The 15097-nt window shown below is 39.7% G+C and overlaps 1 protein-coding gene across 4 annotated transcripts in view; it reads left to right on the plus strand.

Annotated features, from left to right (window-relative positions):
- Positions 1 to 13769, plus strand: part of MYO1B (myosin IB) — a 191821-nt gene extending 178052 nt beyond the window's left edge. For all 4 annotated transcript variants that reach the window (XM_086719171.1, XM_025912753.2, XM_025912750.2 and 1 more), the window contains 5 exons: positions 774 to 880; positions 3633 to 3765; positions 4139 to 4291; positions 6553 to 6680; positions 12456 to 13769. In XM_086719171.1, the coding sequence (XP_086575297.1) occupies positions 774 to 880; positions 3633 to 3765; positions 4139 to 4291; positions 6553 to 6680; positions 12456 to 12579 (645 nt within the window). In that variant the 3' untranslated portion in view covers positions 12580 to 13769. The remainder of the gene's footprint in view (positions 1 to 773; positions 881 to 3632; positions 3766 to 4138; positions 4292 to 6552; positions 6681 to 12455) is intronic.
- Positions 13770 to 15097: the final 1328 nt, after the last annotated feature.

Raw genomic sequence — 15097 nt, forward strand, 5'->3', positions numbered from 1 at the left:
CAGTCAGAGAAAGACAAAAATCATATGACTTCACTCATATGAGGACTTTAAGAGACAAAACAGATGAACCTAAGGGAAGGGAAACAAAAATAATATAAAAACAGGGAGGGGGACAAAACAGAAGAGACTCATAAATATGGAGAACAAACTGAGGGCTGCTGGAGAGGTTGTGGGAGGGGGGGATGGGCTAAATGGGTAAGGGGCATTAAGGAATCTACTCCTGAAATCATTGCTTCACTATATGCTAACTAATTTGGATGTAAATTTAAAAAAATAAAAACTAAAGTTTAAAAAAAAATAATAGAGTACAGGGCATGTTGAAGGAATTGTTTTGTGAAGGTTTTGTGTCAGTTGTCTATGTGTGTGCATGTAAATCAATGTGTGCAATGAGTTGTGATGTACAATGTCATTCTTAGGCTAAGTCTTTGTGAGAAGAGTGTGACAGCCTGAGGCCTAAAGGATGTGGGGCGGTGGGGGGGCTGATGTCATAGTGGGAGGGTCAGTACTCCCAGTAGGGCCCTTGCTAGCAAGGCCCTCGCGTGTTCTGAAGAAGCATGCCAGGTTCCACAATACAGACCGTAGTTTTTATGGCATTTTCTAAGACCAACCTTTTAAAACCCAAAAAGGAAAAATGCTCTTGGTTTTTTTAAATGGATATTTTGTACACATTTACTCTTACTCTTCATGTTACTAAATTGGCTTAGCATATTTAAGAATGAGTAATGACTTATGTAAGTGATATCTTTTTTTTTTCTCCTTTTCATTTTTCACAGTGTAAAAAATACAGAGACCAATTCACAGACCAGCAAAAGCTGATTTACGAAGAAAAATTAGAAGCCAGTGAACTCTTCAAAGACAAGAAGGCTTTATACCCATCTAGGTATTATGGCTTTGCTTTACCCATAAGAGTCAGTATTTTAAAAGCTCCTCAAATATATTTGTAGGTCGCTTCTAGTGGAGTTTGATTTCAGTGATACATGAGAGATTTTTAATTCTATGAATTATTTTATGATCAGCCTAACTCTTCCAGACAAAAGCAAATGGCATGTATGGGTTTGCTTAGGTCACTAGATTTCCAGTTGACATCAGTTAATCACTCTCAATTCATACTATGATGAAATATTTGTATTTTAAATAGAAGATAGGAGTTCTGTGTTAAGACTATTTGTACTCTATACTTAAAGTCAAGTGGTTTTAATCCCTTATTTCCTTTCTTAAAATTAATTGTTAGTGAAAAATATTTTATAGTGAAATTCATCTTGGAAAACTAGAAAGAGAAAAATGGCAAGGTAATTGTTGTTCTGTTTTCCATAATTTAGAATTGAAGACCTAAAATGAGTATTTTGTAGTTTTATATTCCTTTTTAACCCATTCAGTGGAGAACATCCAGCTTTTCTCCCAAGTCGTATGCTGATTCTAATATGTATTCGACATCAAAGATAAACATGTAATAAACATGGAAATAAAGCTCAGCTCTGTTGAAAAAAGTACACTTAAACACTTTTGAGCAATGGCTTTCATGGCATACTGTAACGAAATGAGATTACATTTGTTGGTTTTATTTCATTGGCATTAGCCTAAACACTTCACTAAATAATTAGAAGTCATCGTTTAAAATACAAATTGTATAGGCTATTAAGATAAATCTTCATTGTAAATTCTTGTTCGTTTTCCATAGTTTTCAGAGGCCGGCCCAATGTCTGCTGGTAATATACTGTAATCCCCATGCCAGTCTTCTTCCTTGAACCAGCTGGGTCAGGCTCATTTGCATTGTAAAGAAGAGCGAGCTGGTCTGTCACTCTAAGAGTGTTGCGGGAGCACTGCTCTGTGATGGCCTTTGGTCTGCTAACTCCTTGGGCATGACGTTAGTGGCCTGTGCAGTCAGATCGGTCCCTTTATTGTAGGCACCAAGCACTCAATAAAAGAAGCAATATCAGTTGTAAGTTTACCAAGCGAAACCCTTGGTAAAGACCGCTTATCTGAATATTTTTCTATCTCCCAAGTTCATCATTTCTCCCCAGAATCCTTATCCCTTTCTCATCTGTTTTTAAATAAAAAAGTAGGTTGTACAATTTCAAGCGAAGTCTTTAACAACTTTTAGCTTCTTCCAAAGGACGGCCCAGAAATAAAAAGTATATCTGCTGGGTATATTCACATGTATTCCATGTGCTATGCTTGTATTCTCTGTGTCTTTAGGGACACAGCCTCCTGGGTCAGCTGACCTGGTGACCTGAGATGGTACATACTCCCCGTGAGTCCCACGTAACATCTTCATCCGAAGTTGTCCAAAGTGCCTGCTAAAGAAAGCACTTTTGAACACGAAAATGGTCCCTGTGCTCTCTCCAGCAACTAATTGATTTAACTTTTTCTTTATATCTTTTTCACTTGTAATCGTCTTAATTAACATTCCCTGTGGGTGACGCTTCAGAAACTGAAAGGAGAAAAATGCATTTTTGAAGAAACAAATTCAGAGACTCTTAGCACTTTTTAATTATTAAAAACACATTTGTTGATTCTTCCTTTAAAAACATTAAATGAATAAAGATGCATTTGACTATGAACAGCAAGAAAAAAATATTAACATCAAGCCAGGTCCTCTTTGGGTAGTGTTCTCTGTGCATGCTCCCCCCGCAGCAGTCAGAGGGGTGGGATAATTTAGCCTCCCACCACTGTGGGAAGCAGCGGCCCTTCTGGGTGCCAGCCTGTTATGTGCTGGGAGCTGTGAAACACTGACCACCTACGTGGATTTTTCTTCCCTATTCCTCCACCCACAACACAAGCATTTAAAGTTGTATTTGCAAATTGCCAGAACTTTACAGCTCAGAGTGAAGCCACAGTTTGTTGTTGTTGTTGTTGTTGTGGGGGTTTTTTTGGTGTCTTTGAAGAAGCTGTCCTGCAGGTGTCACCCCACAAACCTTCAAGGGAAATCGACATCCTAGCGCATGATTGTGCGACTTGTAAGATACAGTTTGTTTGAAAGAAAACTGCTCTGCTTCTGAATGGTGACCTTGGCCCCTTCTGTCCGAGTAGGGGCATATCCTAGGAGGAAAGGCCTGATTCTTCTTTCATACGTTGCCTATTTAGAGCCAGTGTTATATGGTAATATTAAGTGCTCTGTAGCTTTCTTCTAAAGCGGTTGCTCTGGATCTGTTCTTCCCAGGCGGCCTATTGATTTTCTGATTCTCTGCAAGAAAATGAAGTTTTTCTTTGAAGCAGCTGATGGTAATGATCTGTGCTCTTTTTTCCTGTTGCCACATGTCGTTTAAAGGCATTAGAAGCCCTTTGTGGGTAGCTGTTAACTTTATATTAACAGATTAGAAGGATTTGCCTTTTCCTTGAGACCATGCACTTGGGCCTTGGTTTCTATCTTGATTGTTCCATGTGATAAGATTGTTCCATGTGATAAGATTTTTATCAAAGTCCTACCTACAAAATGCCATGATGACATCACAAATGTATTTGAAGTAGGTTTCAGGTTTCATTCCAACTATTTAGGACATGTGTAAAATGCATAAAATTAACTCTGATGAAGTTATCGCTCTTCAGAATCAGCTAACGTGTTACCTTTCTCCCATAATACTTCCATCTGGAACTGTTTCTAATGTGAGGGGAATTTTTTTTTTTCCCTCTAGTGTTGGGCAACCATTCCAAGGAGCTTACCTGGAAATCAACAAGAATCCCAAGTATAAGAAACTCAAAGATGCTATTGAAGAAAAGATTATCATTGCTGAAGTGGTGAACAAAATTAACCGTGCCAATGGGAAGGTAAAATGCTATCCCGGAAGACTTGTAAGAAGTGTTTATCAATTGGGACAGTCATCTTTAGTTTTCTGAATATTCAAATTTGCATTTCATTTTCTCAGCAGAATTCTTATAAAGGAAGATGTTCCCCCTTACCTTTAAGCTTAGGTGGAATTTTGCTTGTTCTCTGAAACTTTCATGATTTAAGATACGTTATTTGTGTTTTTAGTGTGTTCTCAGTTTACATAGATATGCATGCTGAAAGATACAGAATAAAATGGGCATTTCTGCAAATAACTAATACTTTAAACTCAAGGACCACTTGGGGTGTTTTTTATCATTGGTTTTACATCCTTATTTGTTTTGTTTTGTTTTGTTTTGTTTTGTTTTGTTTTAGAGCACATCCCGGATTTTCCTCTTAACAAATAATAATCTCCTTCTTGCCGATCAAAAGTCCGGGCAGATCAAGTCAGAGGTTCCTTTGGTGGATGTGACCAAAGTATCAATGAGCTCACAGAATGATGGCTTCTTTGCCATCCATCTCAAAGAGGTAAAGGTCCAACTATTGATTTGTTTGAAAGATTTCTGCATTTGTCCAATCTCCGAGGCACTGATTTAAAATTTTCTACATCTGGGGCGCCTGAGTGGCTCAGTCAGTTAGGCATCCAACTTCGGCTAAGGTCATGATCTCATGGCTTGTGAGTTCGAGCCCCACGTCAGGCTCTGTGCTGACAACTCAGAGCCTGGAGCCTGCTTCAGATACTGTGTCTCCTTCTCTCTCTGCCCCTCCCGCCGCTCGCACTCTGTCTCTGTCTCTCTCTCAAAAATAAAAAAAATAAAAAACAAAAACATTAAAATGTTCTACATGTTATTGATTTGCAGATTTGGGCTATATTCACTGCTATGTAAAATCTCAGGCTTGGCTTTTCAGTGATTGAAATTGACTAGTTGAAATTGAACTGATTAATCACATTTATTGTTCATTGAATTCTGATTTCCCTGAGCAGCTTTTGTTTGTACTCACAGTGATGTGCTTTATTTTGAGAATAATACATGGAAATACCAGGATGTTCATTGCTTCCTCCTGTGGTTTTTTCTGTATACCGCTTGATAAATGTCCGTCCCCTTATTCATCTTTAATTTGTGGTTTTTTAATTAAAGAAGGCAACCGCAATGAAACAACTGCCTCATAACTTTGACCTAAAGACTTTTTAACATTCAGTGCTTTTTTAGCTTAACTAGGACTTCCTGATTTTTTTTTTTTAATTTTATTTATTTTTGAGAGAGAGAGCACAAGTGGGGCAGAGGGAGAGAAAATCCCAAGCAGGCTTCATGCTTAGCGTGAGCCCAGTGTGGGGCTTGATCTCACAACTGTGAGATCAGGACCTGAGCTTAAATCAAGAGTCAGACACTTAACTGACTGAGCCACCTAGGTGCCTTGAGGACTTCCTGATTTGAACGAAGTAGTTAAGAATGTAGGCTCTGGAGTTGGTCTCACCTATTTTACAGTGACCTTGGCCGAGTCATTTAACTTCTGTGTGCCTACCTAATTTTTCTCCTCATTATGTTTTATTGTAATTATCTTTTTAATGTTTATTTTGAGAGAGAGCACATGTGCACACACGTGTGTGCACACGCGTGAGTGGGGAAGGGACAGAGAGAGAGAGGGAGAGAGAGAATTCCAAGCAGGCTCCTCTCTGTCAGCGCAAAGCCAAATGCAGGGCTCGATCTCACAAGTCGTGAGATCATGACCTGAGTCGAAATCAAGAGTCCAACTGGGGCACCTGGGTGGCTCAGAGCCCAGAGCCTGCTTTGGATTCTGTGTCTCCTTCTCTCTCTGCCCCTCCCCGGCTCGTGCTGTCTCTCTCTCAAAAATAAACATTAAAAAGACTTTTTTTAGAGAGTCGGACACTTAACCAACAGAGCCACCCAGGCACCCTTTTCTCTTCTTTAAAATGGAGAAAATAATGGCACTAGTTCATAACGTTGTTATAAGGATTCAGTGAGACACTGTGTAAAGTGCTCAGCATAGTGCCTTTCATATAACAAATAGTCACTGACTAAGCAGATGTCGGCGAATATTAATCATATTTAGGGACCTGCATCTAGCTGGTAGTGCACGTAGCTTGCTGTTTTTACACTTAGGAAAGTCCCTTATGCTTCATTCTGCCTCTTTTTCCCACTGTGGATCCTAACTTAAAGGGAGCATATCCAGTCCTAACACAGTGATTCTGAACCTTGATTACACATAATAATGCTGGTGCCCAGGCCATGCCCCCAGTCCCCTCAAACCAGAGTTTCTTGGAATGGGGCACAACCATCCTATTTTGTGTAGCTTAGCTGGAGAGCCACTGCCTTAGGATATTTGTTGGGAGTGTTGTTGTTCTGCTTATGTTTTTAACCAAGCCACTGAAGAATTTTTTAAACAGCCCTTTCAGATTGAGTTCTAGGTTAGGTCAGTGCCTCTCAAGCCTGAATGTGCAAACAGATCACTCAGGGATCCTGGTCAGTGGGCCTGCGCTAGGGCCCGAGGTTCTCCTTGTCTAATAAGCTCCCAGGTGATGTGGAAGGTGTCTGTGGTCTACCTACCAACTTTGGGTAGCGTCAGGTTAGGTAACCTTACTAAAAGTGCCCCGAGCAAGTTGGAAGAAATAACCGCTTTCATCGTTATTGTTTATTTGGAAGAATGGACTTCGGTAACTAATGTTTTTTTTAAAGAGACAGTAAATACGTTTTCAGCCAAGCCTGTAAACATTTACCTCCTAAGCTGTCTTTAATTATGATGGTCTGACTCTTGCTTTGTCCTTTTAGGGCTCTGAAGCAGCTAGTAAAGGAGACTTTCTCTTCAGCAGCGATCACCTTATTGAAATGGCCACAAAGCTGTATCGGACGACTCTCAGCCAAACCAAACAGAAGCTCAGCATCGAAATTTCTGATGAGTATGTTCATAACTGTTTGAATGTGGTGTTTCACTTTCTGCTTTCTTGCTTCAGCCGAGCACTCTAGTCTTACTCATTAATGCAGCCACTACCTTTAAGCAGCGAGTGTGCGTCTGATATTTATTCTAGATGGTGGACGGGCAGTGAATGGTACTGATCAAGTCCTTACCTTCATGTCCCTGACATCCCAGTGGAAGAGACAAATATGCATACATAATAAATAAGTGATATGACTTTGGTTAATGACAAATGCTTGTGGAGAGGGAAAAAAGGCAGGATAAGGCCCAGAGTGTGCTATTTTTGATAGGGAGGTCAGGGAGGCTTGTTTGATACAGTGACATTTGAGTTGAGGCTGAAATCAGTGGAGCAAGCCAGGCAACCATCTTGGGAGGTGCCTTCCAGGGCAGGGAGGCAGCAGGTGCAAAGGCCCTGAGATGGGAATGAACTTAATGGTAGAGTGAAATGGTAGGAAAAGACCCTGAAGAGATAGACAGAGACCCGGCCATGTGCCGCTTGGTAGCTAAGGTAAGAAGTTGAGATTTTACTGAGGTCGATGGAATGCTATTACAAGTTTCAAGCAAGGATGTGGCATGATCTGATTTGTGATTTTCAAAGATTCCTCTGGCTGCAGTGTGGAAAATAGCTCTAGGGAGGCAAAAATGGAAGTGGAGAAAAATTGGGAGCTTCTCTGAGCTGTCTAGGATGATGTGGCTTAGGCTAGGGTGGGAGTGGGAGGTAGTGAGAAGTAGATTCCAAATGTAATTTGAGGGAAAACAAGAGGACTTATTAACAGATTGGACGGTAGGTCTGGGGCCTGAGCCCAAATGGTGGTACCATTTACTGCCACAGATGACGCTTAAGAAAGAAGGGTTTGGGGGTGGCTGGGTGGCTGGGCTGAAATCAAGAGTGCTGTTTTGGATGTATTATATTTGCTACGCCTTTTTCTGACATAGATAGATAGAGAATAAGCATGCCATGTTGACAAGGTTGACTGGTGTGCTAAGACTGCTATATATAAATTTGAAATTTTGCTCTTTTTACTTCACAGTAGGGCTGTAAGGATAGAGACTGATTATTTATATGCAGGTTGGAGCATTCCCCCCACTTACGAAATCTATCGATATGAGCTCATTTGAATGAATTTGAGTTACTGTGCTGATTGATACCTGATTGGTTACTTTACTTTTCAATAGAGTGTTTACTACCTGTTTATATACTTCTTTGCATGTACAGTAAGAAGTCACGGAACCAGATTGCTCAAGAAGTGATTTTATTTTCTAATTAAGATTTTTGCCAGCCTATTCTATTTCAACTCTTTCTAAAAGTCTTTCTAAAATAAACTCATACCTATTCTTGGGGTGCCTGGGTGGCTCAGTCGGTTAAGTGTCGACTTTTGATTTCAGCTCAGGACATGATCTCATGGTTCGTGAGTTTGAGCCCCGTGTTGGGGCAGAGCCCCGATAGTACAGAGCTTGCTTGGGATTCTCTCTCTCTCTGCCCTTCCCCCACTCCTGTTCTCTCTCTCTCTCTCTCTCTCAATATAAATAAACTTAAAAAAATAAAATAAAAAGCAAAATAAATTCATACCCATTCTTATCCCTCTGTAGGCCAAGCTAACTCTCCTTGATGTTTGAGGATGTACAGAACCTTGGGTTCATCATCTGTCCTCATTGTACCCCAACAGTGGTATTTAGATTTGGTGGGAGATTGACCTTTATGTATACCCTACGTAGGAAATTGCAGTTTGGACTAAATAGCTTTTCTTGTCATTGGGTCCTTTCTCATTAAACAAAGAATACGTATTAGGAAAAAATATAACGGCTACTTGGGTTCTAGTCAATTAAGATTTTAACCTGTTAGGGCCTATTATAACTTTAAACTCCCTTTAGTTGAAATGTGTTATAACTTGGGATGCAGGGCTTCTGTTTCGGTGGAACTGGTAATTCCCACTCATCCCGGGAAGATTCTGTGTATTCCAGATGCAGGAGCTCCTTGGAATACGGATGAAGCAGCCTTACGGTTGACTCACTACATTAATGAGGTTGTCTTTACAGAGAAAGTCACATCAACACCCAGGCCACAAAGGATCGCTACTCTTAAGCATTTCCCAAGCTGGTATTGTAGGAACACAGCCTCTGCTGTGAAGAAAGTAGTGGCTCATGGAAATGTACAATCTGTCTTTACTACAGGTCTCCCCAGATGTGCTGTGTAGTCACACATCATGACTCTCCAGAGGGGCTGGGCAGGATAGCGTGTGCTATTTCTCATACGTCATCCACCACAGAACCCTCCCGCGGTTCTCACATTGTGTATGAGGCACACAGTTGTGCAACACTGATGGGGATGGTTTGCTTGTGGGTGGCAGGGACCCTGCCTTGTCACAGAGAGGGGTATGATGTTCTGGATGCGTAAGCTTTCAGTAAACATGCTTGTGGGAGTGAAGGTTTACAGGGTGGCCATGTGAAGAAAACAAAACATTTAGTCGCATTGTAAACCAGTCCAAAACACCTTTCCTTTTCCAATTCCTAATCGTTGTTTGGTTTCATAAAAACAAAACAGCTGATGGCATCCCGCAGAGCACCCGTGTTCCCCTGCCCAGGCTTCAGGGAGCCACATGGCAGAGCAACGGTCAATGTAGCCTGTTTCACAACCTCTAGAGCTCTTAGGCAAGGATCATACACCTCCTTGGAGCGCATTTTAAATTTTTAAAAAATTTTACAAAGTCATGGGCAGGGGTGCCCATGATGTATTTTTTTTGCAGTCCTAAGTGGCTTTAATCCATTTCACTGCCAGCTCTACAGATTAATACTTTTTTTTTTTTAAGTTTATTTATTTTGAGAGAGAAAGAAAGCACACACACAAGTGCAGGAGAGGGAGGGGGGGAGAGAGAGAGAGAGAGAGAGAGAGAGAGAGAGAGAGAGAGTCCCAAACAGGCTCCACACCATCATTACAGAGCCTGATGCGGGGCTTGAACTCATGAACCGTGAAATCATGACCTGAGCCGAAATCAAGAGTTGGACGCTCAACCGACTGAGCCACCCAGGCGCCCCTCGGCAGATTAGTATTATATCCAGTGTGCATTTCAATGACCGAAACCTTCCTCAGTGTGTCCTTTTCAGAAGCAGAAGTAATATTTTAATACACCTAGTCTCCCTAGGCATTATGGATAAACTGGCTGTCAGTTTACAAGAGGAGAGTCAGAGTCCTATTTACTCCTTAGAGCAGTTTTAACCTGCTTTGTAATTCCCAGTTCTTATTCCCAAATGGTTCAGTCCATAAATAGATTGCATTTTAAGGACCTTAAATAAAATGTGTAATATTTCTAAACAGTTTCTAAAAACGAAGTCCTAAAAGTATTGAAAAAACCAAAGTGAATTTGTTCTATTAAACATTTTAAATATGTGTGTGTATGTACATGGGTACACACACATAATATACAAACGTGTAAATCATTCAACATATGCAATTGTTTGTCTGAATATTTTAAATCAGAACAAATCATCTAAATTCTTTTTGCTGTGACGTTCAAACTGGTATTGATGCTGTGAAAGAATGCATTCAACATTATTGTTTGCCGGAGGGTGATTCTCTGATTACCATGCCCTCACTGTGGGCCATGCTCCAGTTTTCTCTTTTATGAAGTGGAGAGGAATAATATTACTTGCCTATGGGGCACCGGGGTGGCTCAGTCGGTTAAGCGTCTGACTTCAGCTCAAGTCATGATCTCACAGTTCATGAGTTCGAGCCCCGCGTCGGGCTCTGTGCTGACAGAGCCCGCTTCAGACTCTGTGTCTCCCTCTCTCTCTGCCCCTCCCCCAGTCGTGCGTGTCCATCTCTCTCAAAACTAAGCATTAAAAAAAATTAATATTACTTGCCTCATAGGATTATTTTAAAGTTGAGTTAATATATGTAACTTACTAAGAAAAGTATGGTGCATGGTGAACATTCAATAAGTCTTGCAGTCATGCATTGTGAACATGAAGACAGCCAATGCTAAAGTTATTGGGGAAGAGAACTCCCTATACTTTCATTACACTCTAAGTGGTCTTTGAAAATTAAAATGTCAAAATATTTGATTTTTTAAATGTGTGTATTGGCATTAAATTCGAAAGGTGCTTTCTTTCTTTGAGGCACGTAGATACAAGTATATATGCTAGAGAGATGCGATTTTGGAGCCATAATTCTTTTTGTCAGTACTTTCAAGGTAAAAAAAAAAAATAGACCATTCCAAAGCAGGGAAGTACTATCCTGTTAAAACAATTGATAAATCAGGAGCGTATGTGTCACATTTCACTCCTGTAGACAATGTTTGCAAAACACGGACGGGTTCTGTAGACCTTGACGCTGAGACTAATGTGCATGGAACAGAGCTGTTTTGATGTTTGCCGTTGTCGTGGATCCAGTGAGCATGCGATCTGTCACACGGTTGTTAGAGTGACTCAGCTATATGCCAGCAACTCAGAAAACTGTTCCCTGAGAAACATATTGTAAATATGGCAACGTTGTACTGACTCTTACGCTGGAGTGACGAGCACTGGCTTTGAGATGGGAAAGCCCGGGTTCTGGTCCAGTCATGCCGCTCTCCTTCCTCCACAGGGATGCCATCCTTGAGGGCAGGGACCTCATTTTGTATGGCCAGGTGTCCCTTGCAGCCCTGAGCCCAGCAGGAATGCAGTACGTTTGTGGTAGGAAGGTGTGACGAATCATCCAGGGGACGAGCACTTGACCCCTAACAGTCTATGAAAGGACAGATTGGAACTAGAATACGGTTTCACATGTTGTACCACATGTACTACTACTGTAGGATAAGAAGTGGCTTTGGGTGTGCACTGACAGAGTGTGTAAGTGTTATGATTATATGTATATGCTATATATGTATATAGTATATATGTAGTTTGTATTAGCAATATATAGTGTATATATATATATATATATACACTATATATACACTATTATATACATACTATATATACTATACTATATGTAGTATATAGTATATATATTTTAATGGACATTAAAAAAATATAAAGGGAATATCAAACTTGCAATTTTATTATTATTCCATAGGTCACAGCTATTTTGAAATCTACTTATTTAGGGTTAGAAACAACTATTAGCATAGTGTGTGGATATGACAAAAATTGTTGAGGAAATAATGTCAGTAACCAGTGTTTGGAAATCATAGTCTGGAGTGTCTCTAGACCTCTTTAATGATATTTTTTTCATTTAATTTTCTCAATCTGTTGGTAATTCAATAGGAACCTCCCCCACCCCCTGCCAGTTTATGGTCTTACTATGCAAAAATGGAGAAAAATGGGAAAAGAGCAGGTTGGTCTTCATTTGAAACATGGAAATAATTCTTCTTAGCCCTTCTTACCTTACTGGAGTGTGATGAGTTAATGAACTTCACTTTCCTTAGGGGCTAAGTGATGGCTGTTGCAAGTGCTGATGGAAAGAGGCAATACTTGTCAAGGTCAATATCCATTAGGAAACAAAAGCTAGTTGGGGGCACCTGCGTGGCTCAGCCGGTTAAGCATCTGACTTGATTTTGGCTCAGGTCATGAGCTCAAGGTTCGTGGGATCGAGCCCCACATCAAACTCTGCGCTGACAGCTTGTATTCTGTCTCTGCCCCTCCCTACCCCTCTCTTTCTCTCTTTCAAAATACATAAATAAACTTAAAAATAAAAAAAGAAAGAAACAAAAGCTAGTGTTAGTGTCATCATCAGCCGTTGTGTGTGTACTTTTCTTTAATCTGCCCTATTCTTTTCTTCCAGGTTCCTGGTTCAGTTCAGACAGGATAAAGTATGTGTGAAGTTTATTCAGGGCAACCAGAAAAATGGGAGCGTCCCAACGTGCAAACGAAAAAACAACCGTCTCCTTGAAGTTGCTGTTCCTTAACTGGCTCCTCCTCTCTGCTTTCACGGACTTGTTTCCCTGTAATAGTGCAATTTTGTTTTGTTTCGTTTCGTTTTGTTTGGGGTTCGTTGTATGTTTGGGAATTGCCAAAGGCTAATACTGTTAAGAGTCCCTTGGCAAAATAAAAATATTCGACTAATCAATTTTTAGTATGGGAATAGTTTTAACCCTTAAAATACACAGCGTGTCCTGGCCTGTAACATGTCACACGTGTTTTCTGTTTAGTCATTGTGTTAGATCTGTGTACCTTAAATCAGCATATTACTCATGAATCAGTAATTACGTATAGGAAATGGTCCCAGAAGATAGTGCATTCATTCATCAGATATTTATTGCGTGCCTGCTCTTTGTAAGGCACTGTGCTGGATGCAATGAAAACTTATTGGGAACCCTTTTTTGTTTTTCAGGCCATGGCAGGCTGGCTGCTTTGTGCTAACTTTACTGGGGCTGAGAGAGGTTGAGATGTTGAAACCAAAACAGTAACTGTTGCTGACAAACAGCATTGTTCTGAATCCTGTAGTGTGATCTTTAACAAATATACTTCAAGAAGGGCTGGTCCTAGAAAGTAGAAATATATGACTGGGTAAAAAAAAATGCCTCTCCACGTAGTTTCTATTTGAAAAGAGAAAACTGACATTTGAACAGGACTTTTAACGTGTCCGGATCTTGTCATTGCTTTTAACACTAAACAACAGAGTCATTCTTATTTCAGAAAAAGTGCAGAAGCAGTCCAAATAAGTCTACAAATAAGATTGTATTTTCCTGTTTCTGGTAAGCAGCATCTATGATCCTATATAGGCTCATATTTGCAGAGTGTTTTCACCCAAGTTTGAAGAAATCCTTTAAACAGATTATACAGTAAAGAGCTGAAAAGCCTTTCAGATAGTGGCAAGCATTCTGTACAACGTGCAATAAACATCCAAGATCTTTTTTGAAAGTTTTATTTATAATATACATTTTGTATGCGAGGTGATTGGTACAGGGTGCATATTTTAGTCAAGGGTCAAAATTGTGTTAATTTGCAGGACTTTTTTTTTTTTTTTTCAAATTTACAATAAGGATTCATTTTGGAAACTACATTTTAAACTTTGGAATCAAATTGTTTCTTATTTGGGAGGATAATGTATATACATTGGTATGTTAAATAATAAAACTGTTCTAATTTGGTGCCATTTCCTGAATCACAACTGTATTTTTGTATCTCGGGCTCTTTTTTCATGTTGTATGTCAATGTAATATCACATAGAAAGGCTTTACAATTCAAACAGTGTATGTTTTCTGTGTAATTGAATTTCACTTAGCCTTTTATAAACCAGAAACATTCATTGAAAGTATTTGGGTGGGGGAGGACTTTCTTTTTAATTTTTGTACTTAAAATGATTGCTCCCATAAAGAAATTCTCAGAAGCCTTTATGTTTATTGGTGCAGGTAGAGGATATCATTATTTTCTCTTCGTCTTCTCCAGCATGTGCCTAAAAGTGGTAGATTCTGAAATAGTTCCTGAAATAAGTGAGTAGAAATTTGGAACTAGAGGGGTGCTTGGGTGGCTCAGTTGGTTAGGCGTCCGACTTCAGCTCAAGTCATGATCTTTCAGTTCATGGGTTCAAGCCCCGCTTCAGGCTCTGTGCTGACAGCTCAGAGCCTGGAGCCTGCTTCACATTCTGTGTCTCCCTCCCTCTCTGTCCCTCCCCAACTTGTGCTCTGTCTCTGTCTCTCTCAAAAATAAATAAACATTTAAAAAAAAATTTTTTTAAATAAAAATTGGAACTAGAGAGGGTTGTTTAAAAAATGTTTAAAAAATATGTAATACATTCATATTGTTCAACATACAAATAAATGTAAGCAGATATACAATGCAAATTCTCCATCCTGTCACTCAGCCATGTGCTCAGTTACCATCCCCCCCCAAGTTAACCATTGTTTTTACTTGCTTTTGCCCTGCTTTATGCATATGCTTCCAAAACAAAATAAAAATACAGATTTTTACCTCTTGCTTTAGTAGACAAAAGCTAATATGCTAGATAGACTTTGTTCTTTACTCTGCCTTTTTTGCTTAGTATTCTTTTTTACTGTGATACCATTTTCCATTGTATGGATGCATTTCTCCAGTCCCCTCCAGATCGTTGTTGGGTTGTTTTCCTGAATGGAAATTTAAGTCTGGGATGGAGAGGACGAATATTCCATGGGTCTTACTTGTTAACTTTTCCCAAATAACTTATCTGCAGATTGTTCATTATGAAGATTAGCAATAATAGCAGTTAGCAATAATATATTTTCCAAAGTTCATTTCCAAAAGAGAAGCCATTTATCTCAAACTTTGTTGTAGGTGTTCTGCAAGGATTTAAAAGTATCTCTACAAGGTAGTTTTAAATGAGAGTGTTTTTGCATACACATCCATCAGTTCTAGTCTTGTCATCGCAATAAGTTTTGGTCATGAAATTCATTCTAGGTGGGTTGTGACTTGACTTGGAGAAGTTTTTCTGAACTTTAGCAAGAAAGC

The sequence above is a fragment of the Puma concolor genome, chromosome C1 (genome assembly GCF_028749965.1).
Source record: "Puma concolor isolate L17-30 chromosome C1, mPumCon1.1.hap2, whole genome shotgun sequence".
Classification (NCBI taxonomy): domain Eukaryota; kingdom Metazoa; phylum Chordata; class Mammalia; order Carnivora; family Felidae; genus Puma; species Puma concolor.